The 18,090-nt window shown below is 51.3% G+C and overlaps 1 protein-coding gene across 1 annotated transcript in view; it reads right to left on the bottom strand.

The window, feature by feature from the left end:
- Positions 1-18,090, bottom strand: part of KSR2 (kinase suppressor of ras 2) — a gene marked incomplete at its 3' end in the record, with an annotated part of 271,370 nt that overhangs the window by 52,439 nt on the left and 200,841 nt on the right. The window contains exons 7-9 of the mRNA XM_081113682.1: positions 15,900-15,983; positions 5,316-5,389; positions 3,311-3,429 (exon numbers count right to left, since the gene is read on the bottom strand). Of these exons, the coding sequence (XP_080969808.1) occupies positions 3,311-3,429; positions 5,316-5,389; positions 15,900-15,983 (277 nt within the window). The remainder of the gene's footprint in view (positions 1-3,310; positions 3,430-5,315; positions 5,390-15,899; positions 15,984-18,090) is intronic.

The raw sequence follows: 18,090 nt of genomic DNA, 5'->3' as shown, positions 1-18,090 counted from the left end.
CTAGAAGCAGAAGCACAAGGTTGTGCCATCTCCACACTTCCTCCTCCTCCATCTCCACTTCCTCCTCCATCTCCCCATCCTCCTCCTCCATCTCCTCCATTCTCCTCCATCTCCACTTCCTCCTCCATCTCCCCATCCTCCTCCTCCTCCTCCTCCATCTCCTTCTCCTCTGGCTCTCTCCTCTCTTTTCTTCTTTTTCCTCTTTCCCCCTCCTTCCTATTCCTCCTTCTGCTCTTCCACTCCACCTCCTTCTCCCTCTTCCTCCTCCATCCCCTTTCTTCTTCCACTTTCTTCCTCCTAATCCTCCTTCTGTTCCTCTTCCTCATTCTCTGTCTTCTTCTTTATCCATTTCCATGCCCTGAGTACCCAGTGCTGGACTAAATTCTTTACACATATCACTGTATCCAATCCTCTCCACAATCCCAATAGTAGTGTCTGCTATGATACTTCTCCTCTTACAGAGGGAAAAATCAAGGCAGAGAGATCTTGCTCTGATCACATAGCAAGTGAAGACACTGAGTTCCAAGCCTTCTGACTAAAAAATGCAGACTCTAACCATTATGCCGAAGGAAAAAGCTGGGCTTCTGCGAACCTGGATTGACTGAGCTAGACCGGAGAGGAGACAGACAGCAATGAAAAGGAAATCTTCAGACCAAATTGGCTTAGAAATCTATTGCACTAACTACATCATTGCCTGACAAAAAGAATCTGTGTGAAGCCAGTGAGAAGAGAAAGAGGGGAAAAAATAACCCAGCTCTATGATAGATTCTGTCCACCTTCATGTCAAAGCCACTTTCTTAATAGAGGTTAATTTATTTCTCTTATCAAATTCTCCTGCTGGCAGACAAGCAGAACAATGTCACAGTAATTGATCTATCTGACCCTTGTTTCTGTCCCATCTGACACCAAGAGGCTCATTGTGCCTAGAAATCGAGAGGGGGGGGAGGGGGGTTGTGATGGCTCTGAGCTCCTTGTCCCCAAGATGTCACAAAGGAAAGGCTGGGTTACAGGCATGCAGTTACTTTCCAGGGGCCTCATTGTGCAAGCCCTCTCATCCCTTCCAGAGATGGGGATCCCCTCTCCTAGAGACCCATCTTTTTCAAATAATAAAGAAAAATGGAATTTTGACCGGAAACCCAAGATTTAAGCTGATGATAATAGCTAGAATTTCCTGGACACTTACCATGTGCCAAGGAACTGCACTACGTTCTTTTAATGTTGATTATTTTATTCTTCCCCATAATAACTCTCTGAGGTTGGTGCTTTATTACCCACCATAGACATTTTAAAACATGGCCACAAATTCCTTGGACTCTTCCCATCAACAGGATGGGGTCTACATCTCCTCCCCTTGAATCTGAGTAGGCTGTGACTGTTTCTATAAGCAGAATGCAACAGAAGGTCACTGCCAACCCTTGGCTAATGCAAGCCAAGACCATCACTGCATGGACTCATATTGCCAGGTTATAAAAACCCATGTATCTTCCACCCTGTTTGCTGAAACAGCTGCCCTTCAAACCCAGAGCTGCCATGCGAGAAGCCTAACTATGCTGAGGCAGCCATATTGGAAGGAAGCCCAAGCCACAAGGTAGGCCCACATGGAGGGCTTCTGTGGAGCTTCTACAGAGCCCAGGCTTTGACTCCTCCCAACCTGGCACCAGACCTGTGAGTGAAGGAGCCTCTAGATCGGGGACTGGCCAACTTTTTCAGTTAACAAATCTATTGTGCTTTGTGAGCCATGTGGTCTCTGTTGGAACTACTCAATTCTGCCATTGTAGCATGAAAACAGCCATAAACAATAAGAGTGTGGCTTGTTCCAATCCAACTTTATTCACACACACAGGTGGTAAACTGGATTTGGCCTGTAAGCCTTAGTTGCCAAACCCTGTTCTAGATTATTCCAGCTCCCCACTGTGTGAGTTTTCCCAGTTGAGTCCCTGGACATTATGAAGCAGAGACAGTGCCCCCTGTGCTGCTTCTTAATAGCTGCCCCACAGACTCCAGGAGCATAATTAAAGGGCTGGTGTTGTATACCACTGAGTTTGTTTGAGCAGTAGTGCGTAACTGGAATGTACCCATTTTACAGACAAGAAAACGGAGGCTCTGAGAGATTCCATTACTTGCCCAGAGTCTCACAGCTGGTAAATGGAGGAAGCCCAGGCTGGCTGCTAGGTCTGCCTGATTTTAGAGGCCAAGTTCTCAACTGCTGAGAGGATGCCGCACGGAATCAGACGGTGAATGACTGAAATCTACTAGTGAAAATGGTGGGTGACAGCAGGAGAGTAAAGGACATGGGCTGTGGTGGGGAGGCATGGAGAAGGAGGTCAGGGACGGGGAGAGGGACCATATTATGCACTGCCTTACAGGGTGCAGTATTTGATCTGTTTTCTAAATGCACTAGAAAATGACCAGATGCTTTTTAAGCAGAGGTGACACAATTTAAATTATATTCATTAAGAAGCACTCTGGTTGCTGTGTGGAGAACAGACTGGGAAGGGGGCCACGTCCTCGGCAGCCTCATGCAGAGAAGTGAGACCGTGCCGCACCGGTGAGAAGTCCCGGTGCTCCTCTGGGTCCTGAACACACTCAGGCTGATCCCCACTTTACCGCCTTCAATACCGTGCACGGAGGCGTCTGGGGCTTGAGAAACCACCTGCTGGCAAGTGCAACTTGTGCCTCCTCCTGCGGGGCTGGAAGCAGCCTGGGATAACTTCGGTGGAGTCCAACCAGCAGACCAAAGGATGTGGAAATCATACTGAACATTTGCAGGTCTCATTGGGAAGAAAGATGCCTAGAGAGGCCCACGTCTGAGGATCAGCAGGAAGTCCAGCAAAGTGGCTGTGGCTCTCGGAGGCCCCCGCACACACCCGTCCACCCGTCTCCGGCAGGAGCTCAGAAATAGATCCCTGTCCCCCGGTGGTTTGACTCAACAGATGTGTCAGAAAGCGCAGAACCATCTGCAACGCTAATCCCGCCAGATGGCGAAACATCTCACAGAGCAAAGTGCGGGGTCTGGGCCACTATGGAACCCGTCTCAGACTCTCCTGCTAATCCCTGCTGACCGTCCTCCACACTCATTCATCCTCATCTCCGTGTGCCGGCTCCCTCCGTCAGACAGGTTCCTGGCGCTCACTCTCCACTGATGGCTGGATGCCCCCCAAGCTTGACTCAACACCAACCACACAGAATTAGCAGTGCCAGGTGCTGGGAGGCGAGGCAGTGCTCCCGGAAGCCCACCGAATCCTCCTCCGGACCCCTCCTCCCTCCTGCAGCGGCAGCCCCAGCCGGCCCAATAGAACCCCAGCCTCACCTTGTTGATTTTGTTGGTTTTGGGGAGCGTCTGACTGATGTGCAGGTCCGAATATCGGGGTGGCTTTCGCAGAGGGTTGTTGATGTCACACGGGACCGACTCTGTCCGGACTAGCCTTGCTGGATCCGTAGGGATAAAAGCAGCGATTTGGGAGTTTAAGTATTACTTGGGCTTCCATTCCAGGACAGCAGAGGCCCACCCCCAGGCTGGAAGGGAGTCACTAAAAATGACAGTTGTCATGTCAGGGTAGTGGCATCAGGAGCTCTCTGTGGCCGTTGTTTTCATTGTCAATATGTGGCTTGACCATGACAAATTATAATAATAAAACGGAAGCTATCTGTTTGTTTTCAGTTCCGTAACTGTTTCACATTGGTGCTCATTTCAGAGCTGAGCTCCTTTGAAATACAAGAGGTTCCTGATTTCTCAGGGTCTGTGATCAGTGGACAAGCTCATTATGGCCACCCATCCCTGCCCCGTCCGACCTTCATGTCAGGATCACCTTTCATTACTTGTCGGATTTCTCAGGCTTGAGCAGCCTGTCCCATGTCGAAACACATTTGTCCTAATCAAGGCCACTGGGGTCCCCGGAGGAAAGGCTTGGCTTTCCCAGCGTCCCTTTCTGTATCATTCTGAAGCTACACAAAGATCTGGGCACACGGCTGATGCTAAATAAATACTTACTGTGCCAAACCACATCATCCAAGCCCTTTCCCTGTTACCCCTCTGTTATTTGTACTACATACAGGGACCACGGGGTGGGACAAAAATGAGAAATTCAAATTGGATGCTAGTAAGTGTTACTAATTAGCTTTTATTTTTATTGTGGGGGCGGGAGGGGGGTGTTAGTGGAAAAGTTTAAAGCTTTGGACTGACCCAGGGATTTAATTTCTCTGCTTAGCCTGAGCAGACATTACCATAGAAACCGCCACTATTTCCAACTTCCTACTAACGATGGGGTGGGGGCAGCAAAAATCTGGTGGACTTCTGGAAAGCTCTGTTTGCTTCGCATGTACAAAGGGGAGCCCATGACTGTGAAGGTGGGTGGGAGGGAGCCCTTCTTCAGATGCCAGCCCCTGAGAGCGGGTCTCCCTCCAGCAGGCTGGTCTGGTCTCCTCATGGGAGGTGAGTGCCAGAGGAACCAGCTATGGATGAGAATTTGGTGGGAGGCAATTTCCCCAACAAAGCTGACCCACGACAGTTCAAGAATAAGAGAATTCAGGTTTAAAACAGCCTCACTGATGGCTTTTAACTGGGGATGTGGGTGGGGAGGGGCCGGGGGGCAGGAGGGGCAGGAGGGGCAGGGGAACAGAGCACAAAAAGAGAGATCAGACTTTCCCTTCGCTTGCAATTTCCAAAGCAGAGATCATCGAAAACCAACGGCCCGCTGGCTTTGGGACATGTCTCAGCACTTTCTGCAGCCGTCTGCTGCCTTCTTTCGCTTTCCCTTGGGTTTGTTCCAGCAGATTCCCCTGAGCAGGCACTGGCCAGGCCAGGGGCTGGGAGGGGCCTCGCGAGAGGACTAGGAGGAACTCAGTGCTCCTTAGCAAGGCTCTACCCCCAGATGGAGCCTTAGCTTCATCCATTCATGGGGGGTGGCAGGGAGGAGGCCAGCAAGAATTTTTAAACTTTGAATAAGTTGCTGACGTTTTTAAATAAGCACTGGGCACATAAAACAAGTTGGGCTTTTCTTTGAAAGGTGGGAAATGCTGCAGCATAGGTTCACGGAGCGGCTGGGTGGCTATTCTCCCTAGACAGCGCCGGGGCTCTCTCTCCACCTTGCACGGCCCCCTCTGGCCAGCTTCTCTTTCTTACGGCACTTGCTTGGCCCTGGAAGGCATCTGAGTTTGTAACTCCTGCTCCAGAGCAGCACTTCTCAACCTCAAAGTGCACAGGACTCAGCTGCAGATCCTGCTGAAATGCGGATTCTGATTCCATGGGTCAGCAAGGGAGGCTCCAAGCTCCCTGCTGATTCCGCATTGCTGGTCCTTGGCAGCAAGTGTTAAACACTTACCTCCTCGGTGGATGATGAGGAGATGGCAGGGCGGGGCTTCTTTGGTGCATTTGTTGTGGCACTTTAACCTGAGAGAAAGAGAGAGAAGGGCGGTTGGATGATGGATGGATGGATAGATGCATGGATAAACAGAGCGATGGATGCATTCACGGATGCATAGATGGATGGATAATGAATGGATGGATAGATGGTTGGGTGGATGCACAAATGCATGGACAGATGAACAGACAGATGAATGAATGCATGGGTGGATGGGTATATAGAGCAAAAGCAGAGTGGACTTTTTGAACACCTTTTACAAACCAATATGGAGTCACTGTCGGCTGTGATAGTCATGTCAAGCACTATGTCAAGACTGAGGTATGGAGTATAACAGGAACACCCAAAACCACAAGTCTGGACATTTGGGTAAAGGCTCCATCAGGACTCCGATATGAGTGGGATCTCCACCCCTCGGGGGCTATAAGAACTCAGAGTTTTGACCATTCAACATTCAAGCTTGGCTGTAGCACGGGTCACGCTCAGAGCACGGAGGGACTTCCACGCCACAGGCTGTTGGCCGCCACTGCAGTCACCTGGCTTGAGACGACTGTGCACGCTGCCAGTGACCAGGACTTTCCCCTGGATGCTCACTCTGCTCACGTCTACCATAAGCTCCCCCTCTCTGTGTGTAACCTGCATGGGACTCTATTGGCTTACGGGGGAATTCTCCCCTAATAAACCTTTCGGGGATGCTCCCTTGCCACAACAGTGTGTGGGTAGCTGGCTAGATGGATTGAGGGGTGGGTAGAATAATCGATGAGTGTGTGGATGGGTGGGTAGATGGGTCAATGGGTGGATAGATGGGTGGATGGACAGGTAGATGGATCAGTGGGTGGGTGAATGGGTGGGTGGATGGATGGAATACCCCAGTGGTTCAGAAAGCTCTGAGTACTGTGGATACCAAATTTTAAGATGAGATGGGGCAGCTACTGAAAAGACATTATTCTTGGCAGCCAGGAAATTAACTCTGGAGAGAGATTGCTGCCATACCACTCTCACGGGTCAGCCCTGGGTGGCCCAAGAGTGGGTAGACACTTCAACAGTGCCCACTTCATGCTATGAAAGACATTCCCCCCATCAGTCTGTATTTATCTTCGTCATCATCATCTTCCAATCCCAATAATCATCTACCATTTACTTGGAGACTCATTTGACAGCCATGGTACTACACATTTCATAGACACTATGCCACTGGATCTTCAGAACAACCTTATGAAGTAGGTATTACTATCCCTCCCATCTTGCAGATGGAAAAACAGAGGAGCTGACTGGCCCTGGCAGAATAGCTGGGTCAGTGGTGGCCTCTGATTTTACTTAAAGGCTCCAGCTGTCGGAGACAGCCACCCAAGGCAGTGATGGGAGGTCTCCTTCCCTGCTGGGAGGGTGGGACATTCAGGTTACACACAGAGAGGGGGGCGCCGATGTGGTAGAAGCGAGCAGAGTGAGCGTCCAGGGGAAAGTCCTGGCCACTGGCAGCGTGCACAGTCGTCTCAAGCCAGGTGACTGCAGTGGCGGCCAACAGCCTATGGCGTGGAAGTCCCTCCGCCTCAGAGGGCAGAGCGAGGCGTGGGAGCACAACCGCGGCTCATGCAGAACGCCCCAAAGAACCGGCTCCGACGCTCAGGCTCTTGGCTTCGCGTGGAGGTCCAGATGTCAGAACCAGTGCCCACACATCCAGGGCTGCTCATCCAGCCCGCAGGACTAGCTAAGTGCCGAAACCACACAGACCCTGGAGGGCGGGTCACAGGGACCGAGGCCAAACTGTTGCACAATGCAGACCGTATGTCCTGCTTACGAAGAATCTTTTTTCCAGCGTATGCATGATTCCACCCAAGTCAGCTCCCCAAGGTTTGCCCTCTGAGGTTCTGATTCAGTAGCTGAATGTGAATTTCCAGCAAGTGTATTCCAGAGTTTAAGAACCACCATGTAAGAGGGGCACAATCTCCCTCCCAGGTGAGAGATGTCTGGGAACTTGACTCTTACAGAATAAACCATCCCCCACCCCCACCCCCAAAAGCAGGGAAATGAGGTCAGGAGAGTATACAGAATAAATCTGGCTTCAAATCCCTACACCCCTACTTCCTGGCTGTGACAACTTGGGCAAGTGGCTGACCGGCTCTGAGCCTCAGTTTCCTTACCTGTGAAGTGGGGACAATCATAGCACCTGCCTCACGGGGCTGCATGAGGACTAATAGTATGACACGAATCAGGTGCTTGGACAGATACTTGCAGCAGCAGGCGCTGTCCTTCTTACTATGGTGGTTATTGTCATTATTGCTAATTGGTACAGCCAGCCCCTAAGACCCTCCGCAGACAACCTTCTCTGGCTGGAAAGGTGGGCTGGCTGAAACGCAGGAAGCCTGAAACAGCACGATGGGGAGCTGGGTGATGAATCTCTCAGTCTCCTCTCTCTTCGGTAGGACAACTCAGGGGTGTGTCAAGGTGGGGCTGGACCAAGTTGCCCATAACTGCCCTTTGAGGCAGCTGTGCTGGTTGCTTTGCCTTCCCTGTCTCTCCCCGACTCCCCTGCTGGTGTGGGCTGGGATCTTCTCTCCAATAAACCAACCATCTGCCCTGGAGTCCTTGCCTCAAAGTCTGTGGAAACATGGGAGGCCAACCAAGACACGATGATTATTACAAGAGGCAGAAATCAGAACACCAGGGAGGTCAGTCCCAGAGCCCTCACACCAGAACCAAGCCCTCTGGCCACACTCCCGTGTGTCTCTTTAGCCCACAGTCCTTGATGGTGAATTTCCTTCTCAGGTGCTCTGTCCCACAAGGAGGGAAAGGGGGGCTGGGGAGCGCACAGCTGACGACCACGGACAAAAGTGTGCACCAGGCCTGGCCCAGAGGAGCACCGGGATTCAGGAGGGCGGCTCTGGGCCACTGCCAGGCATGGGAACGGTTGTATGTGGTTCCACACCTAAGCCTGACCTGAGGTTCCACCCTTCCCAGACCAAGGGGACATCCGTCTGCTTCGCTGGGGTCCAGGGTCCTCATTGCAAACTGTGATGAGGGTCCCATGAGAAAATGCCCAGGTCAGTACCCACTCAGGCAGCCAATAGGCAGTGTTTCTGCTTTCAGGGCTGAAGCACACCGAGTGCCCACAGGATGCCCACATCCAGCCGGGAAACTTGATTTAAAACTTTCATTGAAAATGATTCCTTTTTTTTTTTTTTTTTTTTTTAACTTTCAAGGCTAATAGGATAAGCTTCAGTTGTCCAGAAAAGTTGCCTACGCGGAACATCTCATTCCCCAAAGGAGCTGCAGGCTAAATGACATGTCCTCTCCGTCTGAAAATTAAATACGTGAATTTATCTGGAGGGCAGCATCTGGGTCTTCCTCATCTTGCAGCTCCCTTCCCCACTGCCCCCTCGGTGCCTGGTCTGGTGGCTGGTGCATAACACACTGGATCAGCATCAGAGAGATGGAGAGAGAGGAGGGAAGAACAAGGAAGCATCAACAGATGGAAAACGGGTCCAACGCTCCCGACGTCGGAGCACTGACAGTCTCTATCAAAATTTGTTTTTGAAAAATGGTATCTGTTCCTTATACATCATTTCCCTTGAAGTTGGTGAAATGCAAAAAAGTCCCTCTCTGCATTCCCTTCCCGCCCTCTCTCCTCCCCCACCTGGCAGCTTCCTTCCTTGCTTTTCCCTGCAGGGATGATATGAGCTCTCCTTTCCTCTGGGCATGAGGAGAGGAGGCACGGGGAGGGAGGAAGGAGAGGTGAGCAAGGGATGGGGCAGGAGAGTGGGTCTTTATTCTGAGAGCAAGGGGAACCACGGAAGGATTTTAAGCAGGAAGGTGGAGGCTGGGTAAGCATTTTGGAAAGGCCCCTCTGGCAGTACATTTACCATCAAAGGGCACCAGGGTCCCCTCCCCGCCTCTCCTACCCCCTTTTCCTAGTCCCTGGCTCAGTGCTCCTCACTTCCTGCGGAATCAGGAAACCCAATCAGGACCCCCTTCTCCTGGGGCTTTGTTTCATTGAATCGCCTGACCCAGCAGTTGTCTCAGTCTGGCTCCCCTATGGTGTCTTCTTTGAGCCAAATGCTTCCAGAAACATCTCCGTATGTCCTCAGTGGAGGAAATCAAAACACCCCTTCCCTCACTGCTGACAACGCAGTGGGTTGAACTCTCTGGCCTACAACTCGTACAAAGAAACCCCCGATGACAGAATGAGAAAGGTGCTGGGGACTGTGACATATAAATCAGACCACAGGCCCCAGGGCTGAATGAAAAATTCTCAGGAAACCCCAGCACTGTTCTCTCCCTGGGAGGATATGTACCGAAACTGCGGGCTTAATTAGCTGCTGGGGATGCCTCCAACCCTCCTCACCCTCCAGCTTCCCCGAGAGAGGAGCCCATGGCCACAGGGTCGTCACAGCTCCCAGGACCTGGAGGTGTTTCTCAGAACAGGAAGACCCATTTGTCATCTTTCAATTCAAGAAAGGCTGATGGGAGAGAGTGGCAGGAGGAATGAGAAAAAGACAAATAGCTCTGGTCCAGGGTCAGGCTGAGATCAGTCTCACATTCCGTTTTGATTATTTTGTTCAAGGAGGAGCAGAGTGGGGGAGCATTTGTTGCCACCCTTCTGTGTGGCCAGCCCTTAGCTCATGTGAGTGGATAGGAGTCCAGGTTCTTGATTCAGAAGGATTGTATGTAAGTGTGAAGAGCAGATCCACCCACCATGAGAATTTGGGTCAGTTATTTAATCCTAAAGGTCTCTGTTTCCTCATCTGTAAAATGGGGATAACAACAGACCTTATCTTCCATGGTTGTTGCAAGGATTAAATGAAATAATGTTTTTAGCAAAATGTATGGCACTTAATAAATCTTCAATATATAATATTATCATCACCACCACCACCACCACCACGACCACCATCTTCACTACCACCATCACCATCATCACCATCACCATCACCACCACTACCATCATCACTATCATCACCACCACCACCATCACCATCACATTCAACCCCCACCTCAGCCCCCAGTAAAGTTATAATCATCCCTCACACAACTGTAATTAGACCCACATTTTTGCTTATAATAGGTAAAAATGCACATAAGGGACCATGAATTCCCACTCTGATTATGGCAAAAACTGAAGTGTTTCTATTAATGGAAAAGTAAGTTCAGGCTTCAAGCTGGAGATCTCTGAAACACACGCTCATAATTATATCCTGCCAATGTCCTGCCTGTTGTACAAGTACCTGAAGCTTCCAGGAAATTCGCAGCAGCTGCAACATCGGTGCTCATCATTGCCCCAGCTTTCCAACAGCTGAGAAAATTAGTGCACCCAATCGCTCTAACCAACCATGGCCTACTTCACACTTCTATCTCATCACAGACAAAACACTGTATTTGAAGCAAGAACACAGGCTAAGGGGGTATACAGGGCACGAAGGGAACCAACAAACACATGAAATCCAAGGGAAAAGGTCCATTAACAGAGCAAAACTGGATAAAGGACTACATGGCTGATTTAAACAAAAATCAGTAAAAGTGACAGCTTGCAGGGAGAGAAATGAGAGCGTGTCCAGCCAGGCTACTGCAGGCAGGAGAAGAGGGGGGTTGTGGGAAAGGCATTAAGACCCCGCTGGGACAAATGGAAAATCCAGCGCTGGTTACCTCGGGTTCCAAATGCCACGCTCTACCTTCCTGGGGAGATGCTTATGAGGTGGGCAGTGACCTTGGTGGGAACATGAGATCTTTCCGTTAGCATGGACCTGCCTCCAGCCAACCTGGGACATGGGACTTGCAGGGGTCAACCCAGACAAACCAGGATGTTTGATCACTGTATAACCTGTTGATTATTTTAGAAACAGCACTGTAGTCTGGCCAGTGTTGCTCAGTGGTTGAGTGTCGACGTATAAACCAGGAGGTCACAGTTTGATTCCTGGTCAGCGCACATGCCCGGGTTGTGGGCTTGATCCCCAGTGGGGGCGTGCAGGAGGCAGCTGATCAATGATTCTCTCTCATCATTGATATTTCTCTCTCTCTTTATCTCTCCCTTCCTCTCTGAAATCTATCAAGATATATATGTGTTTAAAAAGCACAAGATCTTTAAAAAAAAAGAAAAGAAAAAGAAAGAAATAGCACTATAATGCTAGCACTCTGAAATGGAACAATGCATACCACAGTCCCAAGGCTCGGGAATGAGTGATTTACTATATAAGCAGTGCTTGCCCACCAAGGGCAATTTTGCTGCCTTCCTCCCCCACCCCAGGAACATTAGCAATGTCTGGAGACATTTTTGGTTGTCACAACTGAGGGTAGAGTTGGGGGCCACTGGCATCTAGTGGGTGAAGGCCAGCAATTCTTTGAAACATCCACAAGAGATCCCTAGACAAAAAATTACCTGGCCCCAAATGGCAACGGTGCCCAATTGAGAAACACGGATATAAACCCTTCCATTGGTCTCCTACGGTGGCTGGTTCAGAAAATCCCCAAAGAAAAACAGAGAACGAGAACTATGGAGAAGTAGGAAATAAGCTAGATTTTCCAGACCACTGACCTTGCTTCAACCCACAGAGGTGATAATGGTTCTTGTTGTTTATACTTTACGTTAACAGAAAATCCATTTCTGCAATGAAGAAAATGCTGAACAACTTATTTAAAGATTCTGATTGAAGGAATTCCCAAGTCATTAATGTGACTTGGTTTCTACCCAGGTTTCTACCAGTACATGTCTTATCACCTTGAATGAATGTATGCATGAGCCTCGTTTTCCATCAGAGAGGTTTAGAAACTTTTCCAGAGTCGCCCAGCTGGGAGGCGGCAGAGCCAGAACCTGAACCCAGCTCTCTCTGGCTGCCAACTCTGGACTCTGGTGCTGTCTTACTGAGTTAGGCTCCCCTAGAGGCAGAGCCTGAGAAGGGTATTCCTACAAGTGAGTTATGGAGGTTTTAGGAGACACCCTCTCCCTCCCACACTCCAGCACATGCAGAAAAAAAAAGCACCTTGTTCCAACTCTTGCTTTCTAGAGTGCAGCCACCCAAATGCCACCCTGAGATGCAGATGGGGGAGAGGTCCCAGGCCTAGCTGCACACAGAGGAAGAGGCAGATAACATGACCGAGGGCTGGGGACGCCATCAACACCTTCTTGCAAAGGCAAACTCCAGCCAGCTGAACCCACAGTTATCAGACAATACTCGGATTGTGCTGACATCCGACCACTTAGAATGGAACTCCACTCCGCGCTCAAGAACCTATTTGATGAAAACGCCTCGATTTAGATAACTGCAAATTGCTTTCCGAGCATAATTTCCTATTAGTTCATTAATCTCTCTATTCAGAACGCCAACAAGACAGCTGATGATAATTCCGGAGGAAGTGGGCGTGACGCAGGAGCAGGAGGGAAGGGGGTGAGACACTCCGGAGTCTCCTGGCTTCCTGGGTGGAGGGGTACCCCAAACTAATGTATTCACTTTTGTTTATTAAGGTCTTATCATGGGCCAAGTACTAGGCTGAGCATGTTACCTTATTATTTCAGATTTAAAAAATTATAAAAATCTCATGAGTAAATGAACAAATGGTTCTGCCCATTTTTTCTAAGAAGCTGTCCCCTCCCTCCCCCCCCAAGTCTTGGTGCCACCTCTCTGAAATTCCCCATCACTGTCTTTATCGTGCACGTCTGTTTCACTGAAATTCATTTCTCAACAGCTGTCTCCCCTAAACTCCTGGACAGTGGGGTCTGTGTGCTACCTGTCTCTGTCCCTCCTCCAACCCTTCTACCTTGCCCATAAGTGTGACCAAAATGTCGCTACCTTTGAAAACAAATACCAATGACCATCCATCCTCGCTGTTCTTAATGCAAAAGCGGAGGGTTTTATTCACAGAAGAATACGTGCAAATGTAGCTGGCGAGACCCGTGGTGCGGGCTCACCGCTCCAACCTGGAGGCGCGCTCACCCTGCAGTTACGCAGGGACATGTCGGAATTCCCGAGCGTGCCGGCCCCGCAGCAGCGACATGTCTGCTTCCCACCGTGGCAGGTTTCCTAAGGGCTCAGCAAACTGGTGCCCACGGCACAGCGGAGCACAGCGTGGCTTCAATTCTGCCGTGTTCACACCAGGAGTCACTTTTGCACAAGGTGAGTGAGGAGAAAGTTCTGTAATAGAACCTTGTAACCTGGGGGCAAGGACGTGTCACTGACTCCTCCCACCAGTCCTGCGGTGGGTGCTCCTAGTGCGCCCACTTTACAGATAAGGAAACTAAGCTCCCAGACGGCACGTGTCTTGCTCAGACTCATACAGGGAGTTGGGCGATGGAGCTGGGACTCAAACTCGGTCCTGGCTGCTTCCAAAGTCTGTGCTTCTAGCAGCCAGCCCTCCCCCAGATCCTCATACTTCCTCCAGTCCCCCCCACCCCAACCCCTGGCCGGCTCCAAGCCTTTGCTCATTACTTCCAGAACAGAGGACAGAAGCACAGGACGCCTCTGAGTTCTGCATCCAGTGCCGAAAATTAAACGGCTCAGGAAGCCTCAGCCTGGCCGACTCCTGGCTGTGTCCCTGTCACCTAATTACCTGCCTTCAAAGCCTCCACGCCGCAGTGTGAGGCTGTGAAAGCTGCCTTGTCCCCCGCAGAACACGGTGTGACTGCGCACAGCCGGGAGCGGCTGGTGTTCGGGGGAAATCAGACAGCTTTCCGGCTGGACCCCAGGCCTGGCCTTGTGCCTCTTGGGAAAGACCAGGGGCCGCCATCTTCGGGGCCCACCCGAGAACCTGGGTCTGTGGAGGGCCGAGGTGGGCAGGGGGCCTCCCAACACAGATGCTTGGTATTACTGTCCTGTCTGTCTTCCCCGTGTCCGTGGAGCTGCAGGCTCCTTGGGGGCTGGAGCTACCTAATCCTTCCCACAGGGGAAGGGAGCCTTCCCCTCATCACTCCGGTGAGACCTGCAGGCTGGCGGGAAGAGGGAGCCCGGGTCCCTGTGCCGTGCCGGCCCACCTCCATCACCGGCAGGGCTGGGGGTGGGGCCTGCAGGGGCCCCATTGAGAGTGTGGGACAGACAAGGCTACAGAGGAAGAAGGTTTCCTGCCATCTTTTTTATTTTAATTTATACACACACACACATACACACACACATACACACACACACACAGTCTTTCTGATTTCAGAGAGGAAGGGAGAGGGAGAGAGATAGAAACATTAATGATGAGAGAGAATCATTGATCAGCTGCCTCCTGCACACCCCCTACTGGGGATGGAGCCTGCAACCCGGGCATGTGCCCTGACAGGGAATTGAACCATGACCTCCTTATTCATAGGTCCACACTCAACCACTGAGCGATGCCAGTCAGGCAGTCTCCTGCCATCTTTTAATCTAAGTGGCTCCAGGCAGCAGTCAGACGTACATTCATCTGTAACTCTTTGCTATAGCTGAACGTTATTGACTATTTCACAGTCATTGGACCAGAGTGGGTACCTGATACACGTTTACAGAAGGAGAGAGGGAGGCCAGGCAGAGAGGCACGTGTGACCTGTGACGGAGGACAGGAGTCTGAGCCTGCCCCGCACCAGGCTGTGCCGTTAGTGCTGATGTCTTGAACGCTCACTGCCACAGCAGGCAGGTATGATGACTACTCCTGTCGTGTAGATGAGAACACTAGAACAGAAACGTGAGGGGACTTGCCCAAGGTTACATCGCTAGAAAGCAAGAGAGCCGGATGTAAGCCATCTTAGTCTGACTCAAGAGCCCACATTGGCCACCATAGTTTTTCTACAGCCTCCCCACCTTTGGCCTGCCATGACCTGGAACGTATGTGTGGACGTGGGGTGGGGGGAGAACTGGGGACCAACATGATGCCACAAAAAAAGTTAGGGGCCAGGGTTTAAGTCCTGACTGCCACTTCCTGGCTGTGTGACTTCAGGCAGGAGATTTATCCTTGCCAAGACTCAGTTTTCACATCTACAAAATGGGGAGAATCATCACCACACACCGCCCCCCCCCCCCCCCCCCGCCACCCCCTGGCTCAGAGGAGGAACAATAAAGAAGAAAAAGATTTCACAAAGTCTAACTCGGGGATTGGCAAACTACAGCCAAGGGGGCACAGGCCAGCTGGCAGAATATTTATGCAAATAAGGTTCTATGGAAATATATAAATGTGTCATGCTCATTTGGGTATTGTCTCTGGCTGCCTTTGAGCTACATGGCAGAGCCAAATAGTTGAAACAGAGACACTATGGCCTAGACGCAAAGCCTAGAATATTTACTGTCTGATCAGCTCTGGAAAAAGTTTGCCAACCCTTATCTTGGATGCTATGAAGACGCAAGGTGCCCCGTGCCTCAGCAGGCAGCACCATGCGTTCATTTCCAGCACCGCCCATCAGCTTGGGCTCTCTTTCAGAACTGCTCCCCTTGAGCTCTTCCCCAAATATACAGGATCATTTAACATCGATTTCCGAAAACCGGAACAAGCAACTCAACTGAAAGTCAAGAAACCAAACTCCCACCAGCCATTTCAGGGCCCGATGAAGCGCTAGCTGACATCAGGCACCGTGAGAAGACGCTTCCAGGTACAGCCACTTACTTGCAATTTTTACACTTGAGGCCAAAAAGCATCCCTTTCCCACAAACTGTGCACGTCTGAGACATCCAGTACTTGGTGGAAAACCTGTGGAAAAGAGACAGAAAATGGTCAAGGTTAGGGTGATGGCAACTGACCTGTCTCTATCAGGATGAACCCCTTAAAGGTAAGACCTCCAGGCTGGCATCTGATTCCAGTCCTGCTTCTTCCAAGATGTGACTTAATCAACTTGCTTAAACCCCTGGAGCCTCAGTTTCCTCATCTGTAAAGTGGGATAATAACAGTACCTACCTCATAGGTCATCGGGAGGATTAAACACAGTCATGAAAAGTGTCAGGGCTTTCACACAGCCCCTGACAGATAGTGAGCCCTCAATTAATTGGGTTGTGACTGTATTACCTGATCATTCCTAAACAGTCAATCAGTCATTCAACAAATATTGCCTGATGTCCTACTACGTATGTGCCAGTTCAGTTCTAGGGCAGAGTTATGGAAGGGGCTGGAACTGTCCTTGGAGCTTCCAAAGCAAGACAAGGCCTCCGGAAAGTCCAGCTAAGCCATTCCCCATCGCTGCTCGCCATGTCACCTGGGAAGCTTCCAGAGGGGACCACGCCCCAACAAGCTGAGACCACAAACTGTAGGAGAGTCCCCTAAAAAGAAAGCCTTTCAGAACATCAGCTCCTCTCCCTCCCCAACCACCACCACTTGCTGCAACCAAGGCAGCTTGGAGGCCTCTGACATAGAGCGACGAACCAGCAGGAATGGAGGTGCATTCCTCCATTTCCAGCCGATGGGTGCCTGGGTACTTTCTTCTCCAAGAGACAGCAGGCGCTGAGCCAGGGAGTGGAACAGAGCCAAGAACATGGCCAATCCAGGGGGAGAACCGAGTCAGGGGTGTTGCTTAGCCAGGGGTGAGGTCAATCCAGGGGGGAGAACCGAGTCAGGGGTGTTGCTTAGCCAGGGGTGAGGCCAATCCAGGGGGGAGAACTGGGTCAGGGGGTGTTGCTCAGCCAGGGGGTGAGGTCAATCCAGGGGGAGAACCGAGTCAGGGGTGTTGCTTAGCCAGGGGTGAGGCCAATCCAGGGGGGAGAACTGGGTCAGGGGGTGTTGCTTAGCCAGGGGTGAGGTCAATCCAGGGGGGAGAACTGGGTCAGGGGGTGTTGCTTAGCCAGGGGTGAGGTCAATCCAGGGGGGAGAACTGGGTCAGGGGGTGTTGCTTAGCCAGGGGTGAGGCCAATCCAGGGGGGAGAACTGGGTCAGGGGGTGTTGCTTAGCCAGGGGTGAGGTCAATCCAGGGGGGAGAACCGAGTCAGGGGTGTTGCTTAGCCAGGGGTGAGGCCAATCCAGGGGGGAGAACTGGGTCAGGGGGTGTTGCTCAGCCAGGGGGTGAGGTCAATCCAGGGGGAGAACCGAGTCAGGGGTGTTGCTTAGCCAGGGGTGAGGCCAATCCAGGGGGGAGAACTGGGTCAGGGGGTGTTGCTTAGCCAGGGGTGAGGCCAATCCAGGGGGGAGAACTGGGTCAGGGGGTGTTGCTCAGCCAGGGGTGAGGCCAATCCAGGGGGGAGAACTGGGTCAGGGGGTGTTGCTTAGCCAGGGGTGAGGCCAATCCAGGGGGGAGAACTGGGTCAGGGGGTGTTGCTCAGCCAGGGGTGAGGCCAATCCAGGGGGGAGAACTGGGTCAGGGGGTGTTGCTTAGCCAGGGGTGAGGCCAATCCAGGGGGGAGAACTGGGTCAGGGGGTGTTGCTCAGCCAGGGGTGAGGCCAGTCCAGGGGTGGAGCTGAGCCAGGGGCAGTGCAGAGGAAAGAAACAAAAAGCAGGCCCCTTTGATGCCCCTCTCTCTGCATCTCGCTACCTGACCATTGATGTGTCTATCACATGTTTCGCACTACTTCCTCCGCCACTTTCTCATTTGAGACTTCACAAGTGTCCTGTCAACATATTTCCTTCAAGAACTGTTGATGAGATGCCTTTCCAGGACAGCGCACTGCCCTCCACACCCATAGCCCTAATCTCTCCCTACTGTCCTGGTCTGTTTGCTGCCTAACCCTCCACTAGACCATGAGATCCTTAAGGACGCGGGTCTACATCTCTCTCAGTGCTGCAGCCAAGGCACAGAAATTCTCCACAAATACGAGTGGAAAGAATCCATGAATGAGTGAACCAGTCCCTCAGCCCATTCTCGGAGTCCTTGGT

Source organism: Myotis nattereri, assembly GCF_964212035.1.
Source record: "Myotis nattereri genome assembly, chromosome: 19".
Classification (NCBI taxonomy): domain Eukaryota; kingdom Metazoa; phylum Chordata; class Mammalia; order Chiroptera; family Vespertilionidae; genus Myotis; species Myotis nattereri.
The sequence above is the reverse complement of the archived record's forward strand: the minus strand, read 5'-3'. Positions and strand labels throughout refer to the sequence as shown.